This window comes from Macaca fascicularis, chromosome X (assembly GCF_037993035.2).
Source record: "Macaca fascicularis isolate 582-1 chromosome X, T2T-MFA8v1.1".
Lineage (NCBI taxonomy): Eukaryota > Metazoa > Chordata > Mammalia > Primates > Cercopithecidae > Macaca > Macaca fascicularis.
Window position 1 is genome coordinate 158,309,742 of NC_088395.1, and position 24,427 is coordinate 158,334,168.

The 24,427-nt window shown below is 37.6% G+C and overlaps 1 protein-coding gene and 1 non-coding gene across 5 annotated transcripts in view; both read right to left on the minus strand.

Annotated features, from left to right (window-relative positions):
* GABRA3 (gamma-aminobutyric acid type A receptor subunit alpha3) overlaps window positions 1-24,427 on the minus strand; it is a 289,983-nt gene that overhangs the window by 69,933 nt on the left and 195,623 nt on the right. For all 4 annotated transcript variants that reach the window (XM_045383325.3, XM_005594853.5, XM_005594854.5 and 1 more), the window contains one exon: window positions 21,443-21,663. In XM_045383325.3, coding sequence (XP_045239260.1) covers window positions 21,443-21,663 — 221 coding nt within the window. The remainder of the gene's footprint in view (window positions 1-21,442; window positions 21,664-24,427) is intronic.
* On the minus strand, window positions 16,248-16,352 carry LOC123571465 (U6 spliceosomal RNA). Its single transcript, XR_006695625.1, has one exon. It is a non-coding gene; the product is annotated as a U6 spliceosomal RNA (small nuclear RNA).

The following is a 24,427-nucleotide window of genomic DNA, read 5'->3' on the forward strand; positions in this document are numbered from 1 at the left end:
TTTGAAAAATGTCAGTTCTTGTCCTTTACCCACGTTTTTAATGGGGTTATTTTTCTTTTCTTTGTTGATTTGTTTAAGCTCCTTATAGATTCCGGATATCATTTATTTGTTGGATGCAGAGTTTGCATATATGTTCTCCCATTCTGCAGGTTGTCTATTCACTTTTTTTTTCTTTTTTTTAATTATACTTTAAGTTCTAGGGTACATGTGCACAATGTGCAGGTTTGTTACATATGTATACATGTGCCATGTTGGTGTGCTGCACCCATTAACTTGTCATTTATATTAGGTATATCTCCTAATGCTATCCCTCCGCCCTCCCCCCTCCCCACAATAGGCCCCAGTGTGTGATGTTTCCCTTCCTGTGTCCAAGTGATCTCATTGTTCAATTCCCAGCTATGAGTGAGAACATGCGATGTTTGGTTTTCTGTTCTTGCGATAGTTTGCTGAGAATGATGGTTTCCAGCTGCACCCATGTCCCTACAAAGGACACGAACTCATCCTTTTTTATGGCTGCATAGTATTCCATGGTGTATATGTGCCACATTTTCTTCATCCAGTCTGTCACTCATGGACATTTGGGTTGATTCCAAGTCTTTGCTATTGTGAATAGTGCCACAATAAACATACATGTGCATGTGTCTTTATAGCAGCATGACTTATAATCCTTTGGGTATATCTCCAGTAATGGGATGGCTGGTTCAAATGGTATTTCTAATTCCAGATCCTTGAGGAATCACCATACTGTTTTCCACAATGGTTGAACTAGTTTACAATCCCACCAACAGTGTAAAAGTGTTCCTATTTCTCCACATCCTCTCCAGCAACTGTTGTTTCCTGACTTTTTAATGATTGCCATTCTAACTGGTGTGAGATGGTATCTCATTGTGGTTTTGATTTGCATTTCTCTGAGGGCGAGTGATGATAAGCATTTTTTCATGTGTCTATTGGCTGTATGAATGTATTCTTTTGAGAAGTGTCTGTTCATATCCTTTGCCCACTTTTTAATGGGGTTGTTTTTTTCTTGTAAATTTGTTTGAGTTCTTTGTAGGTTCTGGATATTAGCCCTTTGTCAGATGAGTAGATTGCAAAAATTTTCTCCCATTCTGTAGGTTGCCTGCTCACTCTGATGGTAGTTTCTTTTGCTGTGCAGAAGCTCTTTAGTTTAATTAGATCCCATTTGTCAATTTTGGCTTTTGTTGCTGTTGCTTTTGGTGTTTTAGACATGAGGTCCTTGCCCATGCCTATGTCCTGAATGGTATTGTCTAGGTTTTTTTCTAGGGTTTTTATAGTTTTAGGTCTAACATTTAAGTCTCTAATCCATCTTGAATTAATTTTCGTATAAGGAGTAAGGAAAGGATCCAGTTTCAGCTTTCTACTTATGGCTAGCCAGTTTTCCCAGCACCATATATTAAATAGGGAATCCTTTCCCCATTTCTTGTTTTTCTGAGGTTTGTCAAAGATCAGATGGCTGTAGATGTGTGGTATTATTTCTGAGGGCTCTGTTCTGTTCCATTGGTCTCTATCTCTGTTTTGGTACCAGTACCATGCTGTTTTGGTTACTGTAGCCTTGTAGTACATTTTGAAGTCAGGTAGTGTGATGCCTCCAGCTTTGTTCTTTTGGCTTAGGATTGTCTTGGCGATGAGGGCTCTTTTTTGGTTCCATATGAACTTTGAAACAGTTTTTTCCAACTCTGTGAAGAAAGTCATTGGTAGTTTAATGGGGATGGCATTGAATCTATAAATTACCTTGGGCAGTATGGCCATTTTCACGATATTGATTCTTCCTATCCATGAGGATGGTATGTTTTTCCATTTGTTTGTGTCCTCCTTTATTTTGTTGAGCAGTGGTTTGCAGTTCTCCTTGAAGAGGTCCTTTACATCCCTTGTAAGTTGGATTCCTAGGTATTTTATTCTCTTTGAAGCTATTGTGAATGAGAGTTCATTCATGATTTGGCTCTCTGTTTGTCTATTACTGGTGTATAAGAATGCTTGTGATTTTTGCACATTAATTTTGTATCCTGAGACTTTGCTGAAGTTGCTTATCAGCTTAAGGAGATTTTGGGCTGAGACAATGGGGTTTTCTAAATATACAATCATGTCATCTGCAAACAGGGACAATTTGACTTCTTCTTTTCCTAACTGAATACTCTTTATTTCTTTCTCTTGCCTGATTGCCCTAGCCAGAACTTCCAACACTATGTTGAATAGGAGTGGTGAGAGAGGGCATCCCTGTCTTGTGCCAGTTTTCAAAGAGAATGCTTCCAGTTTTGCCCATTCAGTATGATATTGACTGTGGGTTTGTCATTAATAGCTCTTATGATTTTGAGATACGTTCCATCAATACCGAATTTATTGAGAGTTTTAGCATGAAGGGCTGTTGAATTTTGTCAAAGGCCATTTCTGCATCTATTGAGATAATCATTTGGTCTTTGTCTTTGGTTCTGTTTATAGGCTGGATTACGTTTATTGATTTGCATATGTTGAACCAGCCTTGCATCCCATGGATGGAGCCCACTTGATCATGGTGGATAAGCTTTTTGATGTGCTGCTGGATTCGGTTTGCCAGTATTTTATTGAGGATTTTTGCATCGATGTTCATCAGGGATATTGGTCTAAAATTCTCTTTTTTTGTTGTGTCTTTGCCAGGCTTTGGTATCAGGATGATGTTGGCCTCATAAAATGAGTTAGGGAGGATTCCCTCTTTTTCTATTGATTGGAATAGTTTCAGAATCCTCCTTGTACCTCTGGTAGGATTTGGCTGTGAATCCGTCTGGTCCTGGACTTTTTTTGGTTGTTAGGCTATTAATTATTGCCTGAGTTTCAGAGCCTGCTATTGGTCTATTCAGGGATTCAACTTCTTCCTGGTTTAGTCTTGGGAGAGTGTATGTGTCCAGGAATTTATCCATTTCTTCTAGGTTTTCTAGTTTATTTGTGTAGAGGTGTTTATAGTATTCTCTGATGGTAGTTTGTATTTCTGTGGGGTCGGTGGTGATATCCCCTTTATCATTTTTTTATTGTGACCATTTGATTCTTCTCTTTTCTTCTTTATTAGTCTTGCTAGTGGTCTGTCAATATTGTTGATCTTTTCAAAAAATCAGCTCCTGGATTCATTGATTTTTTGGAGGGTTTTTTGTGTCTCCATCTCCTTCAGTTCTGCTCTGATCTTAGATATTTCTTGCCTTCTGCTAGCTTTCGAATATGTTTGCTCTTGCTTCTCTAGTTCTTTTAATTGTGATGTTAGGGTGTCAATTTTAGATCTTTCCTGCTTTCTCTTGTGGGCATTTAGTGCTATAAATTTCCATCTACATACTGCTTTAAATGTGTCCCAGAGATTCTGGTATGTTGTATCTTTGTTCTCATTGGTTTCAAAGAACATCTTTTTTTCTGCCTTCATTTCGTTATGTACCCAGTAGTCATTCAGGAGCAGGTTGTTCAGTTTCCATGTAGTTGAGTGGTTTTGATTGAGTTTCTTAGTCCTGAGTTCTAATTTGATTGCACTGTGGTCTGAGAGACAGTTTGTTATAATTTCTGTTCTTTTACATTTGCTGAGGAGTGCTTTACTTCCAACTATGTGGTCAATTTTGGAATAAGTGTGATGTGGTGCTGAGAAGAATGTATATTCTGTTGATTTGGGGTGGAGAGTTCTGTAGATGTCTATTAGGTCCGCTTGGTGCAGAGTTGAGTTCAATTCCTGGATATCCTTGTTAACTTTCTGTCTCGTTGATCTGTCTAATGTTGACAGTGGGGTGTTAAAATCTCCCATTATTATTGTGTGGGAGTCTAAGTCTCTTTGAAAGTCTCTAAGGACTTGCTTTATGAATCTCGGTGCTCCTGTATTGGGTGCATATATATTTAGGATTGTTAGCTCTTCTTGTTGAATTGATCCCTTTACCATTATGTAATGGCCTTCTTTGTCTCTTTTGATCTTTGATGGTTTGAAGTCTGTTTTGTCATAGACTAGGATTGCAACCCCTGCCTTTTTTTGTTTTCTATTTGCTTGGTAGACCTTCCTCCATCCCTTAATTTTGAGCCTATGTGTGTCTCTGCATGTGAGATGGGTCTCCTGAATACAGCAAAACTGATGGGTCTTGACTCTATCCAATTTGCCAGTTTGTATCTTTTAACAGGACCATTCAGTCCATTTGCATTTAAGGTTAATATTGTTATGTGTGAACTTGAACCTGTCATGATGATGTTAGCTGGCTATTTTGCTCGTTATTTGATGCAGTTTCTTCCTAGCATCGATGGTCTTTACATTTTGGCATGTTTTTGCAATGGCTGGTACTGGTTTTTCCTTTCCATGTTTACTGCTTCCTTCAGGAGCTCTTGTAGGGCAGGCCTGGTGGTGACAAAATGTCTAAACATTTGCTTGTCTGTAAAGGATTTTATTTCTCCTTCACTTATGAAAGTTAGGTTGGCTGGATATGAAATTCTGGGTTGAAAATTATTTCCCTTAGGAATGTTGAATATTGGCCCCCACTCTCTTTCTGTCGAAAGATCTGTTGTTTGTCTGATAGGCTTCCATCTGTTGGTAACCCGACCTTTCTCTCTGGCTGCCCTTAACATTTTTTCCTTCATTTCAACTTTGGTGAATCTGTCAATTATGTGTCTTGGAGTTGCTCTTCTCGAGGAGTATCTTTGTGGTGTTCTCTGTATTTCCTGAATTTGAATGTTGGCCTGCCTTGCTAGGTTGGGGAAGTTCTCCTGGATAATATCCTGCAGAGTGTTTTCCAACTTGGTTCCATTCTCCCCATCACTTTCAGGCACACCAATCAGACATAGATTTGGTCTTTTCACATAATCCCATATTTCTTAGAGGCTTTGTTCATTTCTTTCTACTCTGTTTTCTCTAAACTTCTCTTCTCACTTCATTTCATTCATTTGATCTTCAATCATTGATACTCCTTCTTCCAGTTGATCAAGTCAATTACTGAAGCTTGTGCATTTGTCACGTATTTCTCATGTCATGGTTTTCATCTCTATCAGTTTGTTCATGGACTTCTCTGCATTGGTTATTCTTGTTATCCATTCTTCCATTCTTTTTTCAAGGTTTTTAGTTTCTTTGCGCTGGTTACATAGTTCTTCCTTTAGCTCTGAGAAGTTTGATCAACTGAAGCCTTCTTCTCTCAACTCATCAAAGTCATTCTCCATCCAGCTTTGTTCCATTGCTGGTGATGAGCTGCGTTCCTTTGGAGGGAGAGATGCACTCTGATTTTTTGAATTTCCAGCTTTTCTGCACTGCTTTTTCCCCATCTTTGTGGTTTTATCTGCCTTTGGTGTTTGATGATTGTGACATACTGATGGGGTTTTGGTGTAGGTGTCCTTTCTGTTTGCTAGTTTTTCTTCTAACAGTCAAGATCCTCAGCTGCAGGTCTGTTGGAGTTTGCTTGAGGTCCACTCCAGACCCTGTTTGCCTGGGTATCAGCAGCAGAGGCTGCAGAAGATAGAATATTGCTGAACAGTAAATGTTGCTGTCTGATTCTTGCTCTGGAGGCTTCGTCTCAGAGGTGTACTCAGCCACGTGAGGTGAGGTGTCAGTCTACACCTAGTGGGGGATGTCTCCCAGTTAGGTTACTCAGGGGTCAGGGACCCACTTGAGCATGCAGTCTGTCCGTTCTCAGATCTCAACCTCTGTGCTGGGAGAACCACTGCTCTCTTCAAAGCTGTCAGACAGGGACATTTACTTCTGCAGAGGTTTCTGCTGCTTTTTGTTTAGCTATGCCATGTCCCCAGAGGTGGAGTCTACAGAGGCAGGCAGGCCTCCTTGAGCTGTGATGGGCTCCACCCAATTCGAGCTTCCTGGCGGCTTTGTTTACCTACTTAAGCCTCCACAATGGCGGGCACCCCTCCCCCAGCCTCGCTGCCACCTTGCAGTTAGATCTCAGACTGCTGTTCTGGCAATGAGGGAGGCTCCGTGGGCATGGGACCCTCTGGGCCAGGTATGGGATATAATCTCCTGGTGTGCCATTTGCTAAGACCCTTGGTAAAGTGCAGTGTTAGGGTGGGAGTTACCCGATTTTCCAGGTGTTGTGTTTCTCAGTTTCCCTTGGCTAGGAAAAGGAATTCCCTTCCCCCTTGTGCTTCCCAGGTGAGGCAATGCCTTGCCCTGCTTCAGCTCTCGCTGGTTGGGCTGCACTCTCTGAGCAGCACCGACTGTCCAACACGCCCCTGTGAGATGAACCCAGTACCTCAGTTGAAAATGCAGAAATCACCCATCTTCTTGTGTCACTCACGCTGGGAGCTGGAGGCTGGAGCTCTTCCTATTCGGCCATCTTGGGTTCCCCCCATCTATTCACTTTGTTGATTATTTCTTTTGCTGTGCAAAAGTGTTTTTCATTTAATTAAGTCCCATTTCTCTGTTCTTGCTTTCATTGCATTTCCTTTTGAGATCTCAGTCATAAATTCTTTGCCAACACCAATGATCAGTAGAGTTTTTGTAGATTTTCTTCTAGTATTTTAATAGTTTCAGATCTTACATTTGAGTCTTTAATCCATCTTGAGTAAATTTTTGTATATGGTAAAAGATAGGGGTCCACTTTCCTTCTTCTGCATATTGCAACCCAGATTTCCCAGTAGCATTTATTGAATAGGGTGTCCTTTCTCCAGTGTATGTTTCTGTTGGTTTTTTCAAAGATTGGTTGGCTGTAAGTATGAGGCTTTATTTCCGGATTCTCTAATCTTTTCCATTGATCAATTTGTCTACTTCTATACCAGTACCATGCTGTTTGGGTTACTATAACCTTGTAGAATAATTTGAAACCATGTAATGTGATGCCTCCAGCTTTGTTCTTTTTGTTTAGGATTGCTTCAGCTCTTTGTCCTCTTCTGTGGTTCTATATTAATTTTAAGATTTTTTTTTCTAATTCTGTGAAAAATGGCATTGGTATTTTGGTAGGAATTGCACTGAATCTCTAGATTGCTTTGAGTAGTGTGGTCATTTTAACAATTTTGATTCTTCCAATGCATGAGCATGGGATGTTTTCCCATTTCTTTGTGTCATTTACAATTACTTTCATTGGTGTTTTGTAGTTTTCTTTGTAGAGATCTTTCACCTCCTTGGTTAAATGTATTCCTACATACTTTTATTGTAGCTATTGTAAATGAGCTTGCATTCTTGACTTGTTTCTTAGCTTGATCATTACCAGTATATGGAAATGCTATTGATTTTTGAATGTGGAGTTTGTATCCTGAAAGTACTGAATTCATTTATCAAATTTAGGAATCTTTTGGTCTTTGGGGTTTTCTAGCTGGAGCAATTAGACAAGGGAAAGAAAAAACAGACATCTAAATAGGAAAGGAAGACATTAAATTGTCTCTGTCTGCATATCACATGATTACATATATTGAAAATCCTAAAGACCCCAACAAACAATTGTCAGAACTAATAAATGAACTCAGTAAAGTTGCAGGATACAAAATTAACGTGCAAAATTCAGTAACATTTCTACACACTATTTAAAAAATAATCAAGAAAATAATCGAATTCACTATAGCTACAAAGATATGCTTAAGAATAAATTTAACATTTTCAGAGATGAACGATCTATACACTAAACATTGATGAAAGAAACTGAAGAAGACACAAATAAATTGAAAATCATCTTTTGTTCATGGATTGAAAGAATTCATATTGTTAAAATATTGATACTACCCAAAGTGAGCTACAGATTCAATGCAATCCTTATCAAAAATCCAGTGACATTATTCACAGAAATAGAAATAAATCATAAAATTTGTATGGAGCCACAAAAGTCCCCAAATCGTGAAAGCAATTTTAAGCAAAAATAACGAATCAAAAAGAACAAAGCATTGGACTATTTGATTTCTATAGTAATCAAAACAGCATGGTACTAACATAAAAGCAAACACATAGACCAATGGAACAGAATAGAGAGCTCAGAAATAATTCCACACATTTACAATCAATTGGTTTTCATAAAAGATGCCAAGAACACATGATGGGGGAAAGAACAGTCTCTTCAATAAATGGTGTTGGGAAAACAGGATATCCACATACAAAAAAAATGAAATTGGACCCCATTTACACCATACTCAAAAGTCAATTCAAAATATTTTGAGTTGAAACTATAAAACTAGTAGAAGAAAACAGAGAGAGAAAGCTCAACAGCACTGGCCTGGGCAATGACTTTTTTGTAAATGACCCCAAAAGCATAGACAACAAAAGCAAAAATAGCCAAATGGCATTACATCAATCTAAAAAGCTTCTGCACATCCAAGGAAACAGTTAACCTAGTGAAGAGATAACCTGTGGAATGGGAGAAAATATTGTGTACTATACATCAAATAAAGGGTTAATATTCAAAATATATAAGGAACTCAACTCAATAGCAAGAAAACAAATAGTCCAATTTCTAAAATAGGCAAAGGATCTGAATAAATATTTGTCATAGATGTATGAAAAGAGGCTCAACTTCATTAATAAATAGAAAAATTCAAATCAAAACCACAATCAGATATCACCTCACACCTGTTAGGATGGCTATACCAAAAATATAAAAGATAGGTGTTGGTGAGAATGTGGAGAAAAGAGAACTCTTTCATACAGCCATTATAAAAAAAAAAAAAAAAAACAGTATGGAGGTTCCTCAAAAATTAAAAATAGAAATACCGTATAACCCACCAATCCCATTACTGTGTGTACATGCATCCAAAGGAAATGAAATCAGTATGTTGAAGAGATATCTGCATTTTCATGTTTATTTCAGCATTATTCACAATAGCCAAGATATGGAATCAATTTAAACATTCATTGGTGGATAAATGGATAAAAAGATGTGGTATATATACACAATAAAATACTACTTAGCCTTAGAAGGAAAGGAAATCCTGCCATTTGCAACAACATGGATGAACATGGAGAACATTATCTTAAGCAAAATAAGCCACACACAGAAAGACAAATACTCTACAATCTCATTTATATGTGGAGTGTATACAAGTTGAACTCATAGAAAGAAAGTAGAATGGTGGCCAGGAAGTGGGAGGACTGGGGAGATGTTGGTCAAAGAATATAAAATTTCAGTTACAAGGGAAAAATAAATTCTAGAGATCTATTGTACAACATGGTGACTATAGTTAATAACAGTGTTTTATATACTTAAAAATCGCTAAGAGAGCAGAATTCACATGTTCTCAGCACAAAAATTGAGATGTGAGGTAATGCATATGAAAATTATCTTAATTCAGCTATTCCCCAATGTATAAATATATCAAGACATTCTGTTGTACACCATAAATACATATAATTTTTATTTATTTATTAAAAATAGAGCATGGATTCCAAAGCCAGACTGCCAGATTTAAAACTCAGGTCCACCATGAACCCAGCTTGTAGTAGTAGCTATGTGTAAGTCACTTCAGTTATCTGTGCCTTGTTAGCTAACACCTTGTCGATGCTAATTGAAGGCCTAAGACTGGATGATACTACAAAGGGAGTGATGGTATCTAGGGAAGACAAGAAGTCTAATGACTGAGATTCAGCATACTGACTGGGTTCATGTCTTTCCACTGACTCTCCACACACCTCAGGCAGAAGGTATATATATCAGAATCTTGAAGGAAGGAGGGGAAATGAAGCAAGGGGTAAACCATTGGGTTTGAAATCCCTGCTATTGACTAAAAGTCACAGGGTAAATAATTTCTTTCTATACCTTTGGAATTGAGACAAATTAGTGACTTGGCTATTTGGTGCCCTTGTCTCATCTTTATTGGAAATACCTAAGTGCATTTTCAAAACAAGCAAACATATCAGAGATTATTCTTACTATGTGATTTGCTGATTTTTAACATTTTATTATACCGTTGATACAAAAGCCAGTATTTACTTTGCATTTATTATGCAGTTCTTTTGCATAGTAAGGATATTTTTTCTGGTGCATATGTCTTGTTTCCTGAACTAGATTGAATACCACATGTAAGTCATTTGCTTTTAGATGGAAATCCATCCAACACACTAACCCAATGAGAAAATTGTCCAACTCAGAAACTATTACATCCATGTCCTCAGTGCCTGCTTTGGTCTGAATGTTTGTGTCCCCCTGAAATTACAATGTTGAAATTTTAATATAACCACTAATGTGATAGTATTAAGTGGTGGGGCATTAGAGAAGTGATTAGGTCATGAGGGCTCTGTCCTCTTGAATGGGATTACTGGTCCTGTAAAAGTGACCTAAAGGAAAATGTTAGTCTCTTCTGCCATGTGAGGACACAGCAAAAAGTTGCCATATTTGAAGCAGAGAGGTAGCCTTTAGATACTGAATGTACTGGAGCCTTGATCTTGGACTTCCTGACCTCAAGAACAGTAAGAAATAAGTTCTGTTGTTTATAAATCACCCTGTCTAAGGTGTTTTATTATAGCAGTTCAAATGGATTAAGACAGTGCCCATTTGCCTTTGATCCAGGGAGAGTGACACTTCAGGAAAGTGAGGTTCTGGTTATCATAAGCTACTTCTCCATTACTTTACCCTTCTAATGCAGCAACCTCTAGCACATATTCCTTACCTAGAATACTGTGCAGCTATACAAATAACATTTGTATACTTTAAAATATGCAAGCTATATCTCAAATAAAGAATTTAAATATCTGCAAAATTAATTGAATGAAAATGAGTCACCTAAATTAACCACAGAAAAATATCAAATCATTCTTAGATTTTTGCACATAGAATACGGATTATTTTTTAAATAAGGGGATAAAATAGAAGAAAACTATAAATAAGGTTAGACAAAAAAGCTTCCCACACTAACTAGAATCCTAAAGGTTAAAAATCTAAAGTTTATTGAATATATGCACTGGTTGTTCAGTGAGGCTATCAATGTCTTTAAGTATAATGCAGGAGGGAACAGTTTGAACTTTGTAGGAGATGAGGGGCTCTGGAGTTCAGTATGAGCCCTACTGAAAGCAATCTGTCAATTAGGCCTCCTTGAAGTGGAACAGCCTACTCTGAACTCTTAGGAATGTTCTCTCTAAGGACAAATAACACTGCTTCAGGAGCAGTTGAGGTGCCAGGTCGGCTATTTCTATAATAATGGAGAAAAGGGCAGGATTTGGGATTTATGGTGAAAAAGAAAGAATAACAAATCATTAATAGCCATTATCAGTACAGCATGAGTCACTTGAAATATACTATCACCAAACACCCAAACCAAGCAGCACATTAGTCACAAGAATGCCAGTTGCCTGAGGTGTCCCATTAAATCTTCAAGTTATAGACAAGAAGCTCAGGACACAGGAAGGAGGGCCACCACTTTACTGCTCCATTTAGCCTTCAGAGGGAGCACATCTGAGTTTTAACAATTATCTCAGACGTGTAGCTCCAACCTCATTTTCTGACACGCTCTCCCCCATTCTCCAGCCATCTGTAAAAACTTACGATTTTACAAAACAAAACTCTCATGTATCTGTGTCTTTTTATACATTTTTTTTCCTGCCTGGAGTACCCTTTCCTTTTTATATGCACAACGTATTTCCTCCAAGTCTTTTCTCAAATATTCCCTCTTCCATTATGCTTTGTCTGTGCCCTACAAGTATTGTGGTTTCCTCCAGCTCACAGCAATCTAAGAGCTCTTTGGACAACAGTCTTAGACCTTACCACATAAGATTATTAGTGTCTGTTTAGCTCTCTGTCTTCTGCACAGGACTATGAGCAACTTGAGAGAGTGGTCTCTTCATCATTGTAATCCCATCCCTGGTATGGTAATTGGCACACAGCAGATGGTTGACAGCTGTTTCCTGATTTAATAAATATTTCTGTGAGATAGGCAGAGCAGGTATTTTCAGCAACATGTCCCAAAAGAAGAGACTGAGACCCAGAGAAGAAAAATGCCTTGCCCATGGTTACACTGCTGATCTGTTCCAAAGTTGGGATTCACAACCATGGCTCTTAATTCCTTCTCTGATGTTTATTCTACTACAACAGAGTGTCTACTCTGTCTAGGGGTAGCATCTAAAATAGCTGGGTTCTTTGGAACAAGAGGGACACTTATGTTGACCTGTAAATCCCTCTGTTAGAGTGAACTTTTAAACAGACTCAATTTGCCTGGAGACCAGTTTCTTGCTTGGAGAATAAAGGCAGTCCTTGTTATTTCAAGGCCATGATTTCCACATGGAACTGGCAAAAATGAAATAATGTGAGGAAACTTCTCAGGAATACTTTTTTTCCTTTCCACCTTCCAGCTCAAATGTTAGTTCCCCTGTGAAGCCCTGCCACACATCTGGGCCCATGTCCCCAGGTTTCAGTGAATCCTGTAATTTTTAGCTCATAGCACTTCACTGTCAGCTTTGTGTGAAACTTCCATTATGCCTTATAGTACAGTGAATGATGTGTCCCATCATTCCTCCTAAGATATGAGCTCTTGGAGGGCAGGAGTTGATATCCTTGCATGAAGAGTGCACAGAGTAATTTGGGATTGACTGAAGACTTACACTATTATTTCCTTCTCACCTCATTGTAAGCTTTCTCAGAGCCCAAAATGAACCATTCCATCTCTTCTATGCTCTTACTTCTGTTCATTAGAGTGAGATTCACTAAGTGTGGCTCTGTGAGTCAGTTGCTAGCTTAATGAATAAGGAACTACAGGTGGAATCCCCTAGAGCAAAAGCCTTTACAAAAAAAGACTGTGTGAAACAAGCTATCAATGCTTGGTTGATCTGATTACATTAAATCCTATACAACTAACAGTCTGGCCCAAATGCTTCCCCTGGTTCCTGGCCATTTCAGAGGCAGATGCTATAATGAACATGCAAGTGCAAGCTATTTGCATCTAAATAAGTAGGAGAAGAATTTTACTGATGAAGTTTGTGGGAGGAGGGTTCCTGACATGCAGAATTTAGCCTTCAAATAGTTTGTCTTTGGGATATTCAAAGCACATAAAACTGACTCAGTCATACAATAAAAAATTTCATGGCCTTAATATGATAGTAACCCACACTTAATTGGTTCAGAGCACCACTTTCCTCTTGGTGATTAAACATGGAGAAACTAGTGCCTATTTCTTTTGAGCTAAATGTAGGACACCATTACTGTGTAACATAATCCATAGCTGACATTTTGTGCAATGTATTCAGTTTTACAAATTTCACTGTGTCAAAGTTTTCCTGAGTTCCAGAACTGCATTTCCAACTGCAGCTTGTCATGTCCACCTCAGATTCGTTATTTAAAACTGATAGCCCACACCTTCCCTTATTAGAGGAAATGATGTGATGTAAAGGGGAAAAAAGGTTTTCACTAGCAGAATGACTTGGGTCTCTATACCAGCTCTGCCACTTATTGGTGGTGTGAGTTTGCTCTATTGAAACTTCAGTTTACTAACTGTAAAAATGGGGATATTAACAATAAAAATAAAAACACTTCACAGAATGGCAAGAAGTATACCAAGCAATTTACATGCCTTATCTCATTTACTTCCTGCAATGGCCTATGAGGCAGGCATTGTTATTATTTGCCTCATTTTACAGAGGAAGGACCAGGAGCAGTCTTACTGCAGAACCCACCTTCTTAATAACCATGCTATATTATGCTTCTGTAGTATATACACATGAACATGGCTGTGAGGATTAAATGAAACAAATACATGTGAAGCGACTAGCACAATATATGGCATATAGCAAATCCCCAAGACATGTAAACTCCTAACTATCCCCTCCTCTCTCCAAAATATCTCCTTCTTCTCCTATAATGAGTTTTTTGTTGTGGTGGTTGTTGTTGTTAATAACATCACAATTCACTCAGTATCCAGGGAGAATATGTCAGGGACATTCTCAATGCACCTTTTTCCTCAATACCCTATATTCAGTTGGACTTCAAGTTCTATTGAAAACCTTTCTCATCATACTTGCCCTTCTTCCACTCTCACTTCTCACTGCCTTTTGTTGTACCTCTGTCAGTCTTCCCTGGACTATGAAAGGGTCTGCTAACTAGTATTTCTGTCTATTTATCTTCCAGAGTGCACCCATGGATTTTAATTAAAAAAAAAAAAAAAAAACGGGGATTAGCAAATACTTGCCAACTGTTCACTAAATCCACTTTCTCGTTTTCTTGGCAATGTTTCTTTTCCCACCATGTCCATGTGACCTCATTCTAGTTAAAGTAATGTCAGTAGAAATGAGTATGCCACTCAAGGCCTAGTCTATAAATACCTCTCATATACAATCTGTCATGCTCTTTCATCTTCTGTTGACTTAATACAAATAAGCACAGTGGTCTTGAAAACCATGTGTTGCACCACTTGGAAATGAGCCACTTGTCAAGGGGGAACACCTGCTTTGAACTTTCAGAAGCAAGAAATATACTTCTATCATGTTTGAACTTTTATTCATTTTGGGGTTCAGCAACTTGTGTTATCACAAATTCTCTTGTCATATCATTCACTTTAAAAAACATTATGTTGGTCAAAGGATGCATATTTATAATTAGGTAGGAGTAATAAGTTCAAATGATCTATTATACAGCATGGTGACTAGTTGACAATAATGACGATACATTGTATTATTGGAAAATGCTGAGAATGTTCTCATCACAGAAGGATATCTATGTGAGGTAATGCATTTGCGAATAGCAAGATTTAATTATTCTGCAATGTATATATACTTAACATCATGTTGTACACAGTAAATACAATTTTATATGTCAATTAAAACATAAATCTGTAAAAACAATAATGCTTTCCTGTAACTACAGGATAAACATATTCTGTATCACTTTTTCATTATCATCCCTCATCTGTCATGCACAAATCCTTCCAAATAGGTATGCTTTTGGCTATATTTCCTACTCCCTTTCTTTATCACTGCCATGTTCCAAAATCTGATTACTCCTCTTTATTCTATGGAAATGTTAACAATTGGGTCATCATTTATATTATACCCCAATACTTCTATTATCCTAGGCAACTTATTTGCTTATAGAAACCAGCCATACAACATCCTGAACCCCACACTTCCAATTAGGCACCAACTGCTATCAGTGCTACCTCTTGAACATACTGTATGTCCACAATTCTTTCTCAAAACCTAATTTAGTGGGAAAAGCAGTAACCTGAAGCTAGAATAAGTGTTGTGAAGATTAGAGATGTTTTACATAAAGTACCTAACAAATTGTAGGTGTTCAACACGTAGTATACTACATATACATAGTATATATAATACATAGTTGTCATTAGGATTATCATTTGAGTATTATGGCAGCTTCTTAGCTAGGCACCTCATCTTCAGCCTTGCCTTCCTCTAATCTGCCTCCTACACTGCTCCCAGAGTGATCTATCTTAAATGCAAATTTGTTTGATTTCTTCCTCCGCAATAAACTCTTTAATGGATCCTCATCATGTTTATGCCAACATAGCATATAAGCCCCTCCCTCCACCTCAGACTGCTTTCCTGCACTGTACTCTGGTCCAGTCACACTGAACTTTTAGTCCTTCAATGTATCATCACTACCTTCTCCTCTCACTCTTCAAGCCTTTATACATGCTATACTCGAACTCTGGAATAGTTCCTCCCTGTCTTTTAATTTACTTCTACAGATCTTTTAGGTCTCAGAAATCATTCAGAAGGTGATTTCCTCTGGAATTTATTGTGGCTATTCCCCACAGACTCATTTCACTGTCCTTGCTAGATGCTCCCATAATACTCTCTATTTCCCCTATCAGGTCTCACAAAGAAGCATGGATTTTCTGATGCATGATGTCGATTCATGAATATATGTCTTTGTGCATACTATTTCTTCTGCCTGGAAAACCCTCCTCTACCTCAGCCCTGTCTCTCATTTGTTTGATATTCACCTACACTTCCTTCAAGATTCAAGGGACAAACTATGCATCACCTCCTTTTGCAGCTTTTTTTGATAACCCCATATCATTTTAGATGTGACTTCTCCTGCAATTCTAGCACATTTTGCACCTCCATTTCAGGAATTTTGTATTCCTGTGCAGCTATCTGTGCACAGGTCTCTGTAACTGTAGAGTCATTAAGAGCATGACTTGTGCCTTCCAGAACTTTAAACATAATAAGCACTCGTGAATGTGCTGAATGAATGTTTTAAGTCAATAGGATAAAATCTAGTTAAATTCAATAAATAGTTATCCTTCATATTCAGATAGTCAATAGGACTTTTTTACTGTATTATATATTATGCAACATTTATATACAATGAACACATTTACCTGTATCCTCATAAACAAATAATATGACATTAATAGAGATGAAGTTCTCTATATGTCCATACCTGAATAATAGAAAATATTTTATAAATGTGTGTATCATCTTGGGCTGGGCTCTGCTAATTATCTATGCATTGTTCCAATTTTAGTATGTGTGCTGCTGAAGTAAGCAGCAGGTAATAGGTTTTAGCCTGTATTTTTATGGTTGTTCTGAGGTCCCAAGATGAGGCAAAGCAAGGCTTCTTTCTACACTGCCCTAGTTACATACCCATGCAATGCTTGCTCAGATTTTAGTAGGAAGCTGTCCTACTGTAGTCTCCCCATGGACTCCAGATAAGATTCCTGAGGGTCAAAATAATAATAGGGATGCTAAAGAATAACACTTTCCGAAAAATTGTAAGTATTCTGCAGACCTTATTCAATTTTTGCTTTTCATATGCCTGTAAGACAGGCAGCAGCTACATTACTATCAGACTAGAGAAAGCAGACGGTTTGTGACTTGAGAAATGTCACTAGGTGAATTAATTGTGGGGCTGTAAAAAGAGCCAGGCTTTTATTTTTCCATTTTGAGCCTAGGTCTCCCTCCAGGCCCACCTTCCTGGACCCAAGGTGCTACTGTGTAGGAAACCAATGACTTCATCATGCTTCCATGCTTCTGTACTTCTTCTATTCTGTAAATCTGAATAAGCACAAGGGCATTCTACATAGACTCTAATCTCATCAAACTTGACTTTCTTGTCCAATTCAGACTAGGATAAAGGGCCCAGTTATCATCATCTTCCCATTCATTCAACTTTATTTCAAGGCAACTAATCCTTTGCTCGGCTTCATCCTCTGCCCTCCCCAACCTGCATCTTCTATTTTTTTTATATTTCAATATTCCTATCCTCTCTCCTTTCTTCTCTCTTCTCTATCCCTCCCCGAAAACTTAAACCTATCCTCTATGCTTTATTCCTTTTATTGTTGTTTCTCCTCTATCCTGTTCTTTTCATTCATTCTCTATTTCTCCTCACTATTTGCAATCTCTACTGTGTTCAGATCCTTTCCTGCCCATTACTCTCTCCCTCCTCTTGCTTCTCTTCCATTTGCTTACTGTTTTCTGCCCATCCACATCTCCTCATTATTCTGTCCCTCCATCCACCTCATTCCATACAGTTTCTTTACTGTTTACATCTACTCCACTCCATTCTTTCCACAATTGTGTGAACTCTTATCTCTTTTTCAAACTCTTCTCTTTCCTATAGTTTATTACAAGCATGCCTCTTCCATCTATTCCTTCCCTAATGCTCTGTTTCCCCAAATTCTCCTTGATATATTACATTCATTCATACCTTTTCTCTGTCCTATCCTCCCCACCTTCATTTCAACATTTATATATAACCTCATAAACTTTCATGCAATGTGAGAAGAGGTGTCCCTCTTCCTTTCAAGTAAAACTCTAACTGTAGATTTGATATCATCCCCTTTATGGTATTTATGAGAACTTGCTGTCAGCGATGTGTTATTTCTACTATATCTTCAATCTTTGTCTTCCTACTGACTCTTTTGTACTATCTTACAAGTATGTGTCAGTCTCTCCTCTGAAAACAAAGGCAATTTCTCTTATCCCTGAATGTAGCTATGATACCTTCCTCCCTTTCATTTTCAAACAAGCTTCTCAAAGTTATTTCCTATGTGCACTATCTCCACTCCAACTCCTAAAACTCTCTATTGCACTAGCCACTCTATTGAAACAGTGTATGTAAAGAATACTAATATCCTCCATGGTACCAAACTTAAGACATACTTCTAAGTCTCTATATTACATCTCTTTCTATAGCCAACAATGTTGTAAAAATGTGTAAACAGGGTAAAGTGCATGAACTTGCAGCTACCCTACCATATTAATAATGCTGGCTTAACCATCTACTACCCAGGTTAACTTGAAAAATTCTCTTACCCACGTTGTGTCTTAGTTTTTTTTTTTTTTCATCTGTAAAGTTGGGATAATAGTACCTATCTCATACAGTTACTAAAGTTGTTAGGAATATTATAAAAGTAGAATGATTAGAACAGTGTCTGTCATATTTTACACACTATATTGATGTTAATTAATATACTTATTATACTATTAGTGGTGTTATTGATAACTCTCATTGTTTTGAAACTTTAATTTATCAGTCAAGACAGGTTAGATTAATATGCAATAGGAAACAATCTGAAAATCTCAGTGCCCTAAAGTAACTGAAGTTTATTTCTCACTCACACTATCTCTGGTTGGGCCAGGGGGACCCACTCGCTTCTATGTCATCTTCAATAAGGGGCATAGAATGATAGGACAAAGACCACCTGACATAATGCTACTTACCGTGGCTAGGGGAAGGCAACATGGCAAATTATGTATGGGCTCTTGAAGGGCTTCCCATCCTCTCTCAGAGCTGACACATGCTATTTACACGCACATTTGGTTAGCCAAAGCAAGTCATTTGTCCATGCTGAACTTCAAGGCTCAGGGAAGTATAGTACTACTTTGTACCCAGATGGAGGTGAAGTGAAAATATTGGCAAGTGGTAGTATTGACTACCACACTTAGCTTTCAAGATACTGCACACTGTTAACAGCTCCCTGACATTTTCTTCCTGGTTTCTTTCATAGGTTCCTCTTTCCCCTCCACTGCCTTACTGATAGTAATGCTAGATGACTAGATACCTGGCATGAAATTCTTCTTACTCTATACTCTTTCCTGAAGTGATGACATCCATTTTTATGTTTCCATTTGTTCCAATATAGTAACAATGCCATACTTTATATCTCTACATTGTATCTCTCCCTTGATCTTAAGACTCGAATATCCAACTACTATTAGACTTCTTTCCCTGGATAATCTACAATCACCTTAAGCTTATCTTGTCCCGTATTAACCTCACAGACTTATCTACATTTGTCCTAACTTTCATATTGTCTAGTCCAGCCTATAGTACCATCTTTCACTTATGTTATTTGGATACCTACTACCTTCACAACTCCTCCTCTCTGTCATTCTGAAGTTTTCTAGATTTACTGCCTATTTCCTCAACATATCATCACTTCTCCATCTTAATCCATTGTTCTGAATTAGAACACCACTTCTAATCTAGACTATTTCAGCAGTTTCTTAATCATTTTCTCTAATTCCAGTCTTTTTACCTTCAAATGCATTATTTACCCAGTAGCTGCACAGCCATATGAAATAGAAAACTGACCACCTCAGTCTCTTGCCTAAAATACGCCCTTCCATTCCCTACAACTGCTCACTTGGTTTTCTCTGTCTAGAATGTCCTTCCTCTCTTCCTTCTGCCTAGAAGTTTCTGGACTGCATTCTACTTACATAATAATATAAAATGCTAATGCTAATACCAATAATCAGAAGCCTAGCTCTTGCCTTATCCAGGGACTCTTCTCTCAACCTGTCCCAAAAGAATGAGTTAGATGACCCTGCTCTATATTCCAATAACTACCCATCTCTTTAACATTTTAGTTAACATCATTTGCTATTATGCTATTAGTCTTTCTCCCCTATTATATTATGATTATCTTAAGAAGAGAGACTATGTCTCATTAATGTTTGCATTTCCAGAATTTACTTTAGGGTCATGTATATATTAGGAAGTCAAGACATGTTTGGCAAATGAATAAATGAAGGAAAGCTTCTCTTTCTTCTGTCTACAATTTCCCTCACTCTTGTTCATCTCCTCCCATGTCCTTTCCTCTACTTCTCTATGTCTTTTCCTCTTTATTCCCACCTACTACATCCACTTCATTATATTCTCCTGTCTCTTTAGGATTTTCTAATATCTAATCTAGCTTCTTTATTTTACACCATCTTATCCTTTGTCTTCTCAACTTCTCTACTCTTTTTTTCCTCTCTTCTCATATTCTCTTTCTTTTCACCTTTCTCATTTCTCCAATATATATGCCTCTATGTACTCTGTGTAATTAGTCTTCTCCTCCCCTCTCAACCCTCATCTTCCCACTTCTATCCACTTTCCTTCTTCATTATTTTATCCTCCACTCTATGGTCATATCTCCTCTATGCTCATTTTTCCTCCTGTCTCTCATCCAACTTCTCTCTTAAGTAATTATTATTGCCCTTTTTTCCTTGATCATCTCCTCATCTTCCAAATTCTTGTGGGAAAAACACCAATAAATAGCAAATTTGAAGTAATGAGAGATTAGTATACAGACAAACACACTTCATTTCTTCACCACCTATTTACCAGGCATGCAATATTTGAGTTTTCTTCTGCAAAATAACAAATACACCAATTCTAAATAGCCATAGAAGCTCCACTACACAAAATTAGCACTCATTAATGTGGGAGGAAGCTTCAGGAAGTGACAATTGATATCAGATGAACAAGAAAATTCATAAAAAGCAAACCCAAAAACCAAGAATGTTTTTTAGTATTGGGGAAAGAATCTTATTGCATCGAAAATCCTTTCAAACTTATTCTTTTTGACAGCAAAATTCAATGCCTAATAACTCTATGACAGTAATAAGTCATGAAATAAATAAAATTGTGATATTTTTATCCATTGGGAGGTGGAAAAGTATGAAATATAATTTATATTTTATGAAGATTTAAATATTATATATACACACACATATGCACACACATATAAACACCATGTATAGATAGATAGACATAGATATAATCTTAAATTGTTTGGAAAATTCACTTATTATCATCCTCAGTATCCTAAGGTAATGTAGCATAAAATAAATATATTTAAATAAATAAAAATTTTAAATAAGTATTTAAAAATTTATCTTTATAAAACACTGTATGTTTCACAAAATACCCATAGTTATCTCATTTGATACTCACAACTCTGCATCATAGGGATAGTTTGCCGCTGCATTTAAACCTAGTCAATTCTAATTATCAGTGTTCATGCCTGTGTGTATGTTTTTGTGAATTTGTGTATTTAAGTGACCGTGAATACATATGTCCTTCTGTGTTAGTCCACATGTGTCTTTGGGTATGCATGCATACACAAATCATGAATGTATACCTCTGTGTTTCTCAAAATGTTCATCTATGCAACTCTCTATTTATGTGTTTATTAGAATATATATGTCTGTGAGTATGTATGCATGCAATTATATTAGGAAGTGTATATATACCTGTACATTTCTAATCTATACACTTGAGAGAATTTTCAGTGGATACTCTAAAACATTCTGCTTTTAAGCCCAGTCCTACTCCCAATATACTTTGGGTGGGAGCCACCACTCTCTGACCTCATTGTGTAGAGGAGGGTACCGTTGTCCACCAATCTGAGCAGCTTGTTGGGCGTGGTCATGTTATGAGCCACCGATTTCTTGCCATTGTGGAAGAAGGTGTCAGGTGTCCAGATCTTACTAGCCAGGAGATTGTTCAGTGGAAGGATCTTCATGGGGCCATCAAATTTCAGTCTTTCATCATGCCATGTCTGCCGAAAAAATACATCAATAGTGTACTCCTAGGGACGAAAAGAGAGATAAACAATGTTTCAGTTGAGTTCTGGTAAGGGCTCATAGTGCCCTTAGCAAATATTAATTACCTTGCAATATTTCCTCTGATGCAGAGAAGCAGCAGTCTATTAACAGTAGCTCCTGGTGTGTAAGGAAAATGATTATGATTGAGAAATAATGCCATGGAGATTAATAAACATGAGGATAACATATTTGACAAGGCGTTTTTTAGGAAGACCGCTGCCAACACATCCCCACACACCACACAAGTTGATCATAAGACTTTGCCTTATGAAAAAGCAAGTGCTCCCTCCTCTATGCAGTGACACCCAAATAAGAACAAGTTTCTTACCTTGTCTCTGCTGCTTAATGACCCCATCGAAGGCCAATATAAAAATCACCACAAAACCAAAACCTTACATTTTGTCATACATTTAATCTGAGCCTCAAAATAACAATATGTCTGATTCGCGAATAGCTTGTTATCCTCAATAAATAATGAAATATTATAGATAAGATAAAAAAACATATCTTATAGACAAATAAGATAAAATGGGTAAATGAACAGCAAAGTCATGAAATGGATAAAAATTGCTAATAAATGTGAAGAAAATATTCAAATTTGCTGTTTATGTAAATACAAAATAAATTAACAATAAATGTTCCAGGTATTGGTAACAGTATAACAAATTATTTAAGTACATTTTCTTGCAGCTATTAATTATAAAACCTGAACAACAACTGTATATACCTGTATTTCTTGAAAACAGTGGAGTGTGACTGAAAGCAGACAGAAACCTAAGGTGAGTTTACCTTTGAAAGATGGCAGCAGCAATAGATTAGAATTGTGAGTTTGTGATTTTTCTTTCTTGAAGTTGCTTCCCAAACCTAGAATTCCTGTAGTATATACAACAGCCTTACTAGCTCAAGGTGGCAGAGAATCTGGACTACTAGGGATAGAAGACTCAAAAGTAAGAGCATCCCAGAAGGGATGGGCCTCCAAATCTGAATATATATTCTGCCAAAAATTCTGGCTGATCACTATACTACACACAAATAGGAGAGACCCTGGGGCCCAGTTAAAAAAAATAGGCAGAAACAATAGGATAGTGGTCCACTAAATGAAAGAAATCAGCTGGATGATGTTTGTGAATTTGCTACCATTTAGACTGAAGGAATTCCTTAAGCCATCACAATTCAAGTGGAGGAAATCTGAAAAAGTATTAGCTTACCAGAGAAAAAGCTCTGGATTGGAAGATGAAAATTCATGAGGAAGTCCTGGGAACAAGAGAACCACTGAGAGGGTGAGTCCAAAAATCTGAGTATAACATCTCTTATGAAAGAGCTATTAGTGAATTGGAAAAAAAACATATGAGGAAAAATTGCCCAGTTCACATTTCAGACATATAACCGATAGAAAATATGAAAGGGAGGTATAGTACTATGAAGGATAAAAATAGAAGTTTCAATATACATATATTACAATTCTAAATGTGAGAGATTTGAGAAAATAGAGGAGAAACAATATTCAAAGTAGTAGTGGACTACAATTTCCAGAATTGTTGAAATATATACATCTTTAGCTTCAAGTACCATAATGAATTGCAAGCTCAATAAATTAAAATAGATCCCAGGCAGTGCATAATGAATTTAAAGAATACCAAAACAGAGATTTTATTTTATTTTATTTTTTCATTATTATTATACTTTAAGTTCTAGGGTACATGTGCATAACGTGCAGGTTTGTTACATATGTATACTTGTGCCATGTTGCTGTGCTGCACCCATCAACTCATCAGCACCCATCAACTCGTCATTTACATCAGGTATAACTCCCAATGCAATCCCTCCCCCCTCCCCCCTCCCCATGATAGGCCCCGGTGTGTGATGTTCCCCTTCCTGAGTCCAAGTGTTCTCATTGTTCAGTTCCCACCTATGAGTGAGAACATGCGGTGTTTGGTTTTCTGTTCTTGTGATAGTTTGCTAAGAATGATGGTTTCCAGCTGCATCCATGTCCCTACAAAGGACACAAACTCATCCTTTTTTATGGCTGCATAGTATTCCATGGTGTATATGTGCCACATTTTGATTTTAAAAATTGCAAAACAGAAAAGACATGCTACCTACAAAGACACGACCACTTGACTTATAATCACCACTTATGTTGACTTCTTAAGTGCAACAATAGAAACCAAAAAGACAATAAAAATACACTTTGAAAATGTCGTTGAGAGCAGAAGAAGATGGCACAATAGAAGGCTCCATTGATTGTGCCTCCCCCTGACCCCCCCAGCAAGGACACCAATTTAACAACTATCTATACACACACAAAAAAAAAGCACCTTCGTGGGAATTAAAAATCAGGAGAGCACTCACAGTACCTGATTTTAACTATGTTTCACTGAAAGAGGCACAGAAGAGGTAGGAAAAACAGTCTTGAATCACTGACACCACCCCTGCTCCATCCGCTGTCAGTGGTGGTGTGGCATGGAGAACTGTTTTGTACACTGACGAGGGGAGAGCACAGCAACTGTGAGACATTGAACTAGTGCTGCCCTGTTACAGCAGAAAGCAAAACCAGAACAAACTTAGCTGATGCCTGCCCATGGAGGGAGCATTTATCCTAGCCCTAGCCAGAGGGGAATCACTGATCCCAGCAGGCGCAACTTCAGTTTCCATAAGCCTTGCCACCTTGGGCTAAAGTGCTCTGGAGCCCTAAGTAAACATGAACAGCAGTCTAGGCCACAAGGGCAGCAATTCGTAGGTGATTTC